Genomic DNA, 13,976 nt, shown 5'->3' with positions numbered 1-13,976 from the left:
ACTTCAAGCCTTTAATTCGAAAGTGTTAAAATCGTTATTTTAGTTCCTAAAGCTACGAGTACAGAACAAATTGTGCTAAGTAGAATTTTGTGTTACTATTTAAGGGTTTTATCGGGGTTGGCAAGTGGAGTCTGTTCATATATTTGCTATTCCTATGTTTTTAAGAGAACCGAAATATGACAACAAAAATCTGACTACTATAGATAGCTAGTAAAAAAATATATATATAAAAAAATGCTGAAAGCGCATCAATATCTGTATTCAGCCTGATATCTGCGCATCAATTGGCTGTAGTATCTAAAGATTCACTTCTTTCACTCTCACTCGGATTTATTTTTGGAAAATCTTAAGCCTATAGGCGACGAACAACGTTTAGCATATTTCATCAGAAAACTTGGTCAGAAACTTTCATTAGAATATTTCAATCATGGAGAAAAAGATACCAAGGACAGTGGAGGTCAATTATGTTGGCACATTACTGCTGGACTCTGAAAAAGGTCGTTCCTTAGGTAAAATACGTACTCGTGATAATCATTAATTAATATCCTTTTAGGTACGTTGAACATTTGTTAATTTCTTTAGAGTAAATGTTATGACTGTAAAAATATTTACCTGTGACAGAAAGGTCTTAAGTAATAGACATGAACGGTTGTCATTTCCGAAATCAGCGTAAATTTTCTTACAAAAATGAGCCAATAATGATTTTAAAAGTTTTACTTTGTAGAAGAGTGTAATATTCAGTGAAATATTACCACATAACCTTGTGATGCTCACTTGAGATTAAGCATTTTATTGTTTGTTTCCTTGTTTAAAATACATATAAATATAAGAAATATTTCTAACTTTTTTGTGCAGTATTTATTCCTTTCATTCCACCTCACCATAGTTGATTTTTTTTTTTGCATTAAAAATAATCATTTAATACACAAGAAGATGTAAAGTAGTTGTGTTTAAAAGTTTCCAGCCGTTAAGCTTTTATAATAGTTGAAAAAATAGTGTTGAATGTGGTAGCCTCGCTCATTACGTTTCCAGTTGCTGTGAGAACAGTTAAAAAAAATGTGAGTATAGTAGCCAAGCTCATAACGTTTACAGTCGGTAAGCTTTGATAACGTTCTAAAGAAATAGCTGCGCTCATAACGTTTCCACCCGTTAAGTTTTGATAACATTTTAAAGAAATAGTGATCAGTGTAATTAGTAGCTGCGCTCATAACGTTTCCACTCAACAAGCTTTGATAATAATTTAAAGAAATAGTTATTAGAATTGTGGTCATGGTACAAGCAATTATAATAGCATAAGAATTAATTTATTACCTAACAATTGTCAAGAAGACACACGAAAATTTTGGAGGTAAGAAGAAACAATGCTAGTGAAATTTAAAAGAACTAATTGAATAGGGCAGCATTCCTTTGCAAGTAAACGGAAAACGTTTTCAGCACGGTAGAGGTCTGCACGGGCTCGGGCCTACAAAGCATATATCACTTCGAGCTCGGGCCGTGAATTTTTGAATATACAACCATATTTCTCGGGCCTAACTTTGTAAATATACTGTACAACGATATATTTGCACCGTTCTTTTTGGAGAACTTTTAAAGCACAACTGCAAAATTAAACCTCTAATTGCTATAAATAAATAATAATAATAATAAAAAATCCGTTAATTATTAAGTTTCTGTAATTCAGGCTTGTTTAGGGCTCATTTGATTATCACACGATCTCGGGGCCTAAATGCTAAAACATATTTCGGACTCGGGTGGCACCTCACATTGTAAATTCACGGGCCGGGCCCGGGCTAAAAAATCCAGCCCGTGCAGACCTCTACAGCACGGCTACTCTAATTAATTCCTTTGTAAGATCTATGAATCTAAATAATGTTTCCTTTACAACAGATTCTGTTTGGCGCTCACAGTCATGTGATTACTCATCAGTCATCAGTAGAGAACCGCAAGGAGCATTGTTTTTTTTTTTTTTTTTTTAACTTCATGTTTTCGATTAGCGACGGTCAATTTATTACGTACCGCAGGTTAGGACAAGAACCATATTTGAGAGACACAAAAGATTAAACTAAAATTATAAATAAAAACCAACACAAAACAATGACAGTTTAAGAACATATACTTATGTTCCATTCAGTGCATTTTTATCATATTCTGAATATCTTGCTTTTGGTTTCATATGTGTAAGACAATTTGGGTCTGAGCTATGAACATTTGAAACAAATTCTACAAAATCTGAGTTTTTCTAAAATTCGGCCAGCTACGAACGGCCTTATGTTGCAGAATTGGCCTGGGAACCAATTGGATAATGAAAATATTTTTATAGTTAAAACCGAAGTTTCGATTAATGCTATTGTAATGGCCAGTGATACTCTTCCTATTATGTATTCAGTTTTTTTTTTTTTTTTCGCGGACCAGATGAAACATAAGACCCATTTGGCCATCACTGTTTTAGAACCAATACTTTTTGAACTGTTTTGTTTTAAAAAGTAATTCCCCAGGTTTACTGTAGCTTATATCTTCAGAGATTTGCACATTTATCTGTGTTTATTACAACAGTTTTTGCTTACTTTCATGCCTACTTAAGCCCATATAGCACAACATATGCAAGGAAGAGGTTCCATACCTATTGCAGGACATTCATAGGCTCGTGGCAGAAATTTTGAAGATAATGAAAATTATCTACGGGACAGCCTTTGAATATCAAAGGGTCCCACAGGAAGAACCGTTTCCAAGATGTACATTGACATATAGACATCCAGGGACTAACTTCCTTGGATATCTCTGTCATAATGTGTATGTCATTAACCCTTTACGCTTTGCAAAGACCTACTTTATTGCGTTAGTCCCTTCTGTGCTTAATTCTCAAAGTTTACAATGAGATTTTGTTCTCTGGTGAGAAGCACTGTGCCTCTCATCTCTGGTGTGATTAGTCCTTGGTTGGATTTCAGGTCATGTGAATTTGTGGTGGACAAGATGGTGACCGTGGGTCTTCTTCAGTTCTCCCGTCTCCTATGCTCTCATCCCACCAATTCTCTCATAGTAATTCGCTTTCATTAATATTTGTTTTACTTAGCCTAAAGGGCATACATGTAGGATACTAAATTAAAGATTTCATTTCATTTCGTTGTTGCTGTTGTTACCTGGAGGCAGTGACAATAATAAGTAATCAATTTATTGCGAATAGTGTTGGTAGTTTAAACTTTTATATCTAAAAATTTAAAATTTCTGGTAACAAAAACTTTTAGGAGTGCAACACTGCATGTTTTATTTGGTTTGATGGCGGAAACATAGTGAATAAGTCTGCATGCAAAAATGTGTGTTTTTATAATAGAAAATCAGCATTCATTAAACAAATTTTCTTTGCCACTTGCTTCTTTTTCTTCTAAAATACTATTTGGTGAGTGAAGTGTTCAAAAAATTTCCACCAAATGCAATTTGGTGGATCTAACAATGGAAATTAAGCATGAAACACCATGCCCCTTCTCTTCTCTCCTTCTACAGGATGTTGTAAGTTATTTTATAGCCTTCTTTGTCTCTTACCATTGTAATAATGCTCTCATATCTTTATATTAAATCAATGTATTATTACTTTACTTCAAAGCAGTGTTACCATCCCAAAACCTGAACAAATTACCAGTTTGGGTGAATTCTAATAAATATTTACACATTTTTTCACATTGAATTCTCTCTCTTGATTTGATTTGATTTTCAGTTTAGCGTCCCTTTCAGCAGCGAGGCTATATGAGGCGTGGATCTATAGCTTACAGGATCTGAATCACATGAGCTCCTGCCGGGAATCGAACCCAGGTTTCCCACGACAAAGGCGCATATGCTAACCACTTAACCACGAGGAAGCTCTAAATTCCCTCTCGTACGTAGTTTGCAACAATAAGATGTATAATATCACTTGAAAGTGTATTCCTTCGCAGACATAATAATTCATGAATCGTCCTATTCGAAAAAAATACGATTGGAGTTATATACCACTATATATATTCTGAAACTAAGAAAAAATAATCTCTATTTCTAAGGGTTAAATTATTGACAATAAATTTATATTCACCATGTACAAATGTATGATATTCTATAAATATATCATACTTTGAAAAGCATTGAAGTTAAAATCGTGTACATTCATAGACATACAGAATAGATGGGATATTTTATCTCTACTATAGCCTGACTAAAAGTCACTCGGAAGTATAGTGGGAAACAGCAAATTAAGGGCAGAAGAAATAGATTTCATTCTTTTCTTGTCATGGAAGCGGTACTACTAAAAAGATTACAAATATCAAGTGTGGGTTGATTGGTTGATTTAGAGTTAGCGTCCTGTTCAATACTGAGGCTATATAAGACGTAGACCTACACCTTAATGTGAAATCCGCACACACGAACTCCCACTAGGAATCGAACCCGAGTCTCCCACTCCAAAGGCCCATACCCTAACCATATAGCCATCAAGTGTAGATTGTAATATTATAATAAAAGGTAAATTTATCAAACAACTTTTAACTTAACACAATGTATTAATTTTCTTTATGTGTGAAACTTCAAATAAAATCTTGAATGGTAATTTTATCATTCCCATGATTTTTCTTATCCAACCGTTACACAGTCACACACATACACGCACACACAATAAATAAATAAATAAATAAATACAAATAAATAACTAAATAAATAAATAAGTTCTGTGTAGCGGACCTCAGGATTCGATTTTTTTTTTTTACGCCGAATTCAAATTTCAAAACCCCAAGATGATTTGACCGTTGACCATGTCAATCTTTTGTCAATTTTGTGTTATGTAATTACGTGTGTATCTTCCATATCCAAATTCGCTCAAGTTTTTCGCCCATAACAAAAAATTGACAAGGGCAATTGTCTTGGGGGTTTCGAAATTTGGATTCCGCTATACAGAGCTTTTTCATTTGTTGTGTGGTTGTGATTCGTTACTTTAATTATTAACGTCGCATCTATTTCCTTCAGAAGTCATCATTTTTAATGTTCAGGTGTTAGGGCTTCAGCAACTTGATGTTGGTTTTATTGCCCATCAATTCATTGTATGTTTATTTAGACAATGAAACCATGTTATTTTCTCTTCTGCTGTAGAAATGTTGAGCAACTTGACTGAATATGTATATATATATATTTTCCATCTGCTTTTATTCTTCTTTATTTACATTAAGTATGTATCATTGTGGGATGTATATAAGTAAACACACACAAAGACTTTTCCACATAAAATTCTTATTTACGTTCTTTCATTTCCTGACTTCTTCCCGAAAATAACTTAAAAAACTACTCATGTATTATTCATTTTGTTACTGATTCCACCACACTCATGAGCTGATGTTTATGGTCTCTGACTTATATTCATTTGGCTCCAGAATTCTTTAACATGCAGATGACAAAGACGACTGCATGAGGAAGAAATAAACTTGGAGAGTGAAAGTAATAGAAAATACGGGTTCCACTACACTAACCAACAAGGTTAACTGTGTCAAGTTAGCAGATACGAGATAAGTCTTTTCCGAACTACTTTCGAACTTATAGTATTCACTATCAAATTGTAATTGTTTGTGGCTCTGTGTAGCGTAGTCGCTTACGCTTTCGCCTTCGGTGCGAGCGGTCCCGAGTTCGATTCCTGGTGGGGGCACTCGGTCGAAAAAGGATAAAAAGCTTTCTCAGGACAGCCATTCTCCAGGCTGTCCTCATTTCCACCAGGTAAATGCCGGGATAGTAGCTTCCTTATAGGTCCCAGGCCGTTTCCTTCTTTCCCTTTCCCCGGATAGTGTGATCGCCGAGGGACATCCCCCTCATACGTGACGGGTTAAATGGCCATAGACGCCGACAGCCCAGAAATCTAAATCCTAAATGTAATTGTCGCAGATTTTTTATTTCTTTTTTTGATGCTATTAGTGATTTGAAAGAAAATTAACTGTGAAGCTGCATCCGTTACTCGTTACTCGTTGAGGTATAACGTCGTATGACAGGAAGAAAGAGTAAGAAAATAGTATTTATTTAAAGATATAATTTGATACACTAATATTTTTAGAAATTACGATTTTCTTAGTTTGTAAAGAAATTATTACGTACTGTATCCAAATTGTACTGCCGTAGTGTATTATACTGTTTTCGGCAAACACTATAACCTTCATCAGTAGCTCAGAGTAACGCACATGTACCGCTTATCTCTTCTCAGAATAACATTTTACACTGATTGCATGTTCCCGGGCCACGGTGGCTCAGTGGTAGCGTTCACCTCTTGTGCATGGGGTTTCCAGCTCGCGCCTACTTTGTGGTAGACAAACACCGTGTGCATGGGTTTTCTCGTGGTTCTCCCGTTTTCTCTCACTTTCTTCATTCCACCATTTCATTCATTTCTCATCATCATTGTCTCCTTTAGCCTAGCCGACATAATCGTGAGACGTGAAGATTTCATTTCATTTCATCATTGCATGTTCCTTATTGAACAATGACGAAGTTAAAAGTCTTCCTAATGCAAATCACTTTTACTCGAACAACTTTACGCTTCAACGATTCTTTTCTTCTGTTCACTACTGTAAACCTTTTGAACTAGGACGTTTGTAACGACGAACATAGTGTACAACTAGTTTTGTACAATAGCTCTAACTACTGAAAAGCACTTACAAGATTACTGTTATAAACATTACTAATAAGTTTACACACTTTTTAACTTACCACTCGATTGCTTTAGATTATAGTTAAGCAACTGTAAAAATTGTCTTCTTGTTTATAGTACTATAAAAGAAGAGAAAAAATGTTGAAAAGAAGAGTTGTTGGAGTACAAGGGATCAGGGCCGGCCCTAGGCGATTTGCTGCCCCGTGCAATTACATGATTTTGCGTCTCCACTTTCTCCAGAAAGAACAAATCTTAAAAGCGACGATTTTAAGTATGCTATCCCATCGTGAACAATGAAGAGGGAAATAGCACTCGCACTCAGAAAGGTCTAAACACTACAAATACAATCTCGCTGTGTCTGTTTTTTTCTTTAAATAATAATCTACTATGTTAGAGAAAAATAAAGCAAACACACTTGCAGAGGAAAGATGGTGATCCTTTTCGTAAAATTCAATATCGAGCTTCAATCTCAATATATCAGTTTGCGATTTCAGTGCATCTATCTCTTTTATCTTTATTTATTGATTTTTCTTCTACATCTGTTAAAATTAAAAAAAAAAAAAACTTTTACTTTTAATGGTAATGAACTTGTTTGTGACAAAGACATGATTAGTTTTCATATCAAAACTGTGATAACTAACTAAATGAAACAGGTGTTCGCTACTGTTCGAGAATTGAGTTCTTGTATTTGACAACAATCAAGCAATTCATGCTGGGTTTTGTTTGATCATTTGCTTTAGCACTGTCCATGTGTGATCTTAAACTAATGCGACCTACACATGATTTATGAATATAGTATTTAAATAGAAGGTCAGCTTAGTAAATTTAACTACCATCATCGTGAAGTCTCTTTCCAACAAGAAATGTTTATTTTAAATAATATAGTTATGACAGATTTTACCGCCCCGTGCAAATGCACGTGTTGCACGTATGGTAGAATCGGCCCCATAAGGGAGTTTTAACCTTATCATTGTTTAATTGGGCACATGCAATCGATGTGAAATGTCATTCTGAGACGTGACAAGAGTTAGATGAGAGTTATCTTAGGTTAACGATGAAGGTAACAGTATTTGCCGAAATAGTACAGCACAATCACGGGACAGTGTAGAAGCAGTAATATAGGTAGTTTTTACAAATGAAGAAAATAATAATTTCTAATTACAATACAAAAATGTTTGTTGGATTATAGCTACCCTATATAACTATATTCCTTATTTGCAGCTATCTATAGAAAATTTAAAGACCTACACTGAGGAAAAATCTCATCAGAATAATTGCTCGTGGAGTTCGAACTTGGGACTTACCGATCTATTTTCATCGGTTCGGTAGACGTATTAACAGGTTGTAGGGCCATGAATGTCAATATTGGAACAAATATCATTAAAGGAGTTTCCAATCAACGTTTAACTGCCATTCTTTCAGAAGTGGGGCCGTGGTGGTTCATGGGGTTCTTGGTTCGATCCCAGCTCACACCAAGTGAACTTTGTGGTGGACAAACACTGTGCATGGGTTTTCTCGGGGTTCTCCCGTTTCCTCTCACTTTCTTCATTTCACCATTTCATTCATTTCTCATCATCACCGTCTCCTTTAGCCTAGCCGGCATAACCATGGGACGTAAAGCTTAAAGGGAAGTAGGGAGAAAATTTCAAGAATATCTTCTAAAAACACTCTATTTAAGATAATGCTCTAAAACACTATAGGAGTCGGTTTCAATCAATACCATCAAAGTTTAAGCAGAAATATTTTGCTCCCAGAAGTGAACGCTTTACCATTGAGCCACCATCCGTCACAATTCCTCCCCCCCCCTTTCCAATTATACATATTTATGAAAATGAGAACTTTGTTAAGGAAAGCTTGGTGGAATATATAATATCCAGTTATACTCACATTATTATTATTAGTAGTAATAATTAATATAAAACGTGGAATAATAAATACCAATAAATTTACCATAATTTTGCAGGCTATATGAGATGTGAGCTAGCCTTAACGTCAGATTCACACCAAAGGCGAGAATTGAATTATTTAGCCACAAACACCTAATAATAATAATAATAATAATAATAATAATAATAATAATAATAATAATAATAATAATAATAATAATAATAATAATAATAATAATAATAATAATAATAACACTAATAATAATACTAATACTAATAATAATAATAATAATAATAATAATAATAATAATAATAATAATAATAATAATAATAATAATAATAATAATAATAATAATAATAATAATAAAAGTTAAGTTTGAAAGATATGACCTCTTAGTATTGAAAGCTGGTAAGTCTATTTCTGATTAAAGCATAATTATAAAGGTCGGGTGAGGTGGGTAGGGTAAAATAATACATTTTTAAGAAAATAAAATAAAACAAACTAAAAATAATGTGCTGAATTAATAAGTTATATTTAACAACAAACGATTTTTTTTTACAAATTAAGAACAAAAGAGGTACAACATATATTCACAAGAAAAAAATGAACGGTAAAAGAGGTATATACATAACTTTATATAGAATAATAATAATAATAAAAAAAGAATAAGCAAAGGGTAGTAAACATAGTAAAAACTAAACAGAACAAGGTATGTATAGTATATATTAATTATTATTATTCAAATTTGATTTATTTCCATTCTTCCAGTGGAATGTTGTAATTGATAATAAGATCTGCTATCTAAATTTCTTTCATAAACAGTTTCTTCTGAGCTACGCAGAGACGTTTTCGACGAGAACTCAAATTATCATCAGACCAAAATTCCTGTACCCACCTCACTACTAAAGGTGACTTGAGGAAGATGAAGCCGTCGTTTGAGCTCCATGGAAGTGGTTGAACAGTCGGTGAACGTTGCAGTGCCCGGGCGCCTTGGTGGAGCGGGGGAAGGAGCCCCAGCCACCACGCCATTAGGAGTGGTCCGACGGTAAACCTCAAGGGTCAGGTGATCACCACATGACCTGGAAAGAGGGGGGAATAAAGCAATTTAATTACAGATAAAGCACGAAGCCGAACATGGTTAACTTACAAGCACAGAAAATCACATTACCTAACTATTAGATTTGTTTGCTCGTCGTGAGTTAAGTTACAAACCGTGGAATTAATGTGTGTAATTATTTAAATAGCATGTCGAAAGGATAAGACCTTTTCTGTGACATTACAAACAGACACTGACCTTTTAAAGTCATAAACTAGAAAAGCTAAATCTTCCAAGGTGAGACAACCAATTCATTAATTACAAACGCTTTTAATATGCTTACTCTACAAACTCAAAAACCGCAGAACATGATTAAAGAAAACTTAAAATTCAATTCCCAAAATGCACTTTTAAACGCATAATTAACCCTGAAACGGTATTAGTGATAGAGTTTACATTCCTTATTTACACTTCAGGTTGTTAATCAACATTCGAAGAAAAATGTTATACACAGTGGCGGCTTTTGAGCGAAGTCACATCAGTAAAAAAAATTTATCGCTTCAAAGTAAGATAAGAAAATTTAGCTAATGTTCCAATCATTATATACCTGGTACAAGAATTAGAATATTAGGTAAGTTCTCTTCCTTAGTTTGAAGCGATATTTTATTTATTTATTTTTTACCTCGAGGATGTGACTTACTTGAAGGCAGCAATAGTCACAGGCCAAAACCTCTATCGAAAATAACATTATTGAGTTTGCCAACAGTTAATCATGTGTCTTCTTCTATATACTAATAGATGAATCAGTGAGTACGTCGTCGTGGACTACGGTAGAACCAAAAGCTTTACAGCTACACCACATAGTGTCGCTAGTGTCATTTACTTAGAATGTCACAGTTGACTCCAATGGATGGAATGTTACAGATGCACCGCATGGTGTCGCTACTATCGATCACTTGAGAATGTCATGACTTTAGTGGAGCTAAAAGCTTTACAGCTACGCCGCACGATGTCGCTACTCGGTCACTGAGAATATCACCGTCGCCTCAAGAAGAACCAGAAACGTTAAAACTGCGCCGCATAGTGTCGTCACTTTTGGTAGTAAACTTAAATGGCCCAGAATCACAGTTCCCGTTTAATTCCAATAAAAGTGAGGTTGTATATCCTAGCAACAATGGATATTAAACACGCTTCATTCAAAAATTTCATATTACAATTAAGTGCATATTTTTACTGAGGTGTCTAGCTTGCCATTCTTTGAAGTACTGAATTATTTAATGGCTGATTTATAACGCACTGCAGGCCAGGATTAAATAAGAACTATATTTGGGGGGCAACTTTCCTCTCCCACTGAGTCGGCGGATTGCTAAATTTGCGAAAGTCACATATTTTCTGAAACTTTGTTCTATTCTGGATATCGTGCTGCTTCATGTTTCTAGGCGGCCAATTAGGGTCTGCGCTACAAACATTAGAAAGTAACTCTGAAACTTTCACCATTCTAAAATTCGGCCCACTACTAACATAGTTGGTAACAAAACGGTTAAAAAAAATCCACAGTTAAAAGTCAAGCCTCGATTCAACTAAGAAATAAAGACCACTGACACCCTTCCTGTTATATATGGAGTTAAAATTAAAATGGAGCGCATGTTCGGACCTTGGGACTTACAGCTTTCAATTCATTGAATGATTGGGTTCTTTAGAGGACTATGTTCTTCACTGGTATCTGGTTACAAACTAGACACTGTGAAGTTAGATGTAGTATATTCCTACACCTATCCGAAAACTATAAGCCATTTATAAAACCGATGAAAAAGTCGACTAATAATATTCACTGCATTAGATCGGTGCATAAGTTCGTAGCGTTTTGTTCCCGCTCCCAAAGGTTCTTTGTCCGTTATTCCATTGTTATTGTTCCATGTTGGTGAAAAAACAGAGCATATTTTAATTCAGTGTACACATTATATATATATATATATATATATATATATATATATATATATATATATATATATATATATATATATATATATATATATATCTTCTAGTCGGAACAAGATGAAGTGTCAAGTAGACAAAGTGCAATATTTCCGCCACATTCTACTCCTCGAATTTAATCGAGAACCAAATGCAGTACCAGAGGCGAAAACTATTTGTGTTGTGTGCGGAGCTCATACCGTTGCTGAAAGTATGGCAAGAAAAATTTTTTTTTTTTTCGTTTCCGAAAAAAAGAATGAATTCCGTTACATTTCACAGTCAGGACGACCGCCAGACGTTGATGAAAATTGGTTACGTGTGCTTCTTCACGAGAATTCCCACCAAACAACACGGTAATTGATACGTCATGAACTGTGAACACTCAATCATCATGCATTATTTGCATTCTATGTAGCGTTACCCATGAGACGAGACGAGAAATAGTTTTCTCGTCTTTCCTCGAGTCTAGATTTTTTCTCTTTTCGTTTCGTTTTGTAAATATACACGGAGCGTAATTATGCTCCACCCTTCCCTTCCTGTCTAGGTAGATAACTTATTGGACACCCCTCGTATGTACAAAATTTATGAGGGGTGATAAATTTCTTATTTCTTTTCTTTTACTTTTGTCTAGAAGTTAGTGACAAAAGTCCATGAAAGGCGTGATATAATGACTTACGTGTCTTTCAAACGTTGATAAATATTCTTCATTGTATTCGTGTGAGCACTTTATCAATTTATAGTTTATATAATATGTCATGTATCGCTAAAACAGTATTCGAGATCTTAGCTTGGGTGAACTAATGTTGTTCCACAAGTCTTGAGAAATTTCTCATCTCGTCTCAATACTTGATTCGAGAACGAGACAAGGAATATTATGTATCTCTCTCGTCTCCAATTTAAACAAAGATACTTCTCGTCTCGGCTATCGTTCGAGATGAGAAACAGTCTCGTGGGTAATAATAAGAATTATATGGGGAAAAATTAAGTTCATAGGTACACTCATGTCCAAAATTATTGTCGCATGTCTATAAATATGTTGTTGTACTCGTAGAAATATAATTTGATAACGAATTCGCCCGGTATTTCTTATAATCTTAGTATGTGTATAATCGGCAAAGACATGTATGTGGGAAATTTCATATCAAAAGAGCAGTAAACAAGAACAATAAAACGAAAATAAAACTTTCTTATTCATTTAGCAACATTTTGTTTTACTCATTCTAATTTTTCGTATTTATAATTTTTTTCCTATGAAATTTACCACAAATATACATTTCCCGATTATACATATAGTATCATTATTAAAAGTACCCTGCAAAATGATTATCAAATTATATTCTTACAAGAAGACAGTTATAAATATGCGACAATCATTTTGGACATGAGTGTACCATATGTGTGAAATGATGAACTCGAATGGGAATTTTTTCGCATCATTTCTAATCCACCGTTACCGCTTTCCCTATAATCATACTGTTCTCTGATGAAGTTTGGAACTTGGTTCACCGATTTCATCAACTCTAAACGACAGCACTTCTATAGGAACGGTATCGAACTTTTCTGCATCGTTAGCAGAGGTACTTGACAGTGAAAGCAAAGTACATACATTTGCTAACTGAGTGAATGTTCTGCCGTATGTAAGAATGCTGTACAATGTTTTATTTAACTGCCTGTGCTTGTGTTAATTAAGTGTTAATACTATAAATGTATGCGAATAAAGATTTATATAAAACCCTACGAACTTATGTATTGATCCAAGATGCAAAAAAATAGTACGATCACCTTACTAATTTTACTAATTATTTTCTCTTTCAAAAAGCTATATTTTTTTTCTTTGTTCAGGACTACACAACCCACCATTTGACATCTCGAAACAAAGCGATCACTGCCTTCAAGCAATTTATCATCCTCCAACGTGATTATTACAACTAATCATACTGAGTTACTGTTGATGCAAGTGAATTTCTCTCCTTGCCTTTATTCAACAATTATTATGGTGTAATACCTCACTCATCATGAAAATTAATACCTAGTATTTGCTAGTGTATACGACTATCCCAGTTAAAAAAAAAAGCAAATATTACGATATTTTCCAATCTGTAACATCGACTTAAGGTTAGTGTAAAGAGACAAGTTTTGCCAATAGATGTCACTACAGTCTTCGTATCTCTCCCATGTATTTTTTTACCTTTCACAAAAATTTACAATTTCTTTTACAAATTTCAACCTAGAGACTTCAAATTTTTAGAGAAGGAACTTCGCAACCTATTAAAGGGAACAATCCGTGCCGTTTTTTTTTTTTTATTTAGAATTTTCTTCATTGTAGAAAAAGTTCGATTGTTAAAGGTTTGGATATCCATTTCAACAATCAAGTTATTTCAACAATGAAGAAAATTCTAAATAAAATATCGGCACGGATTATTGCCTTCGATAGATTAT

General features: G+C 34.2%; 1 protein-coding gene across 5 annotated transcripts in view; it reads right to left on the bottom strand.

The window, feature by feature from the left end:
• The window catches only part of LOC145690075 (uncharacterized), a 307,925-nt gene that overhangs the window by 112,953 nt on the left and 180,996 nt on the right, over nucleotides 1–13,976 (bottom strand). For all 5 annotated transcript variants that reach the window (XM_081764598.1, XM_081764599.1, XM_081764600.1 and 2 more), the window contains one exon: nucleotides 9,423–9,606. In XM_081764598.1, the coding sequence (XP_081620724.1) occupies nucleotides 9,423–9,606 (184 nt within the window). The remainder of the gene's footprint in view (nucleotides 1–9,422; nucleotides 9,607–13,976) is intronic.

This window comes from Thermobia domestica, chromosome 7 (assembly GCF_964235325.1).
Source record: "Thermobia domestica chromosome 7, izTheDome1.hap1.1, whole genome shotgun sequence".
In the NCBI taxonomy this organism is placed as follows: domain Eukaryota; kingdom Metazoa; phylum Arthropoda; class Insecta; order Zygentoma; family Lepismatidae; genus Thermobia; species Thermobia domestica.
The sequence above is the reverse complement of the archived record's forward strand: the minus strand, read 5'-3'. Positions and strand labels throughout refer to the sequence as shown.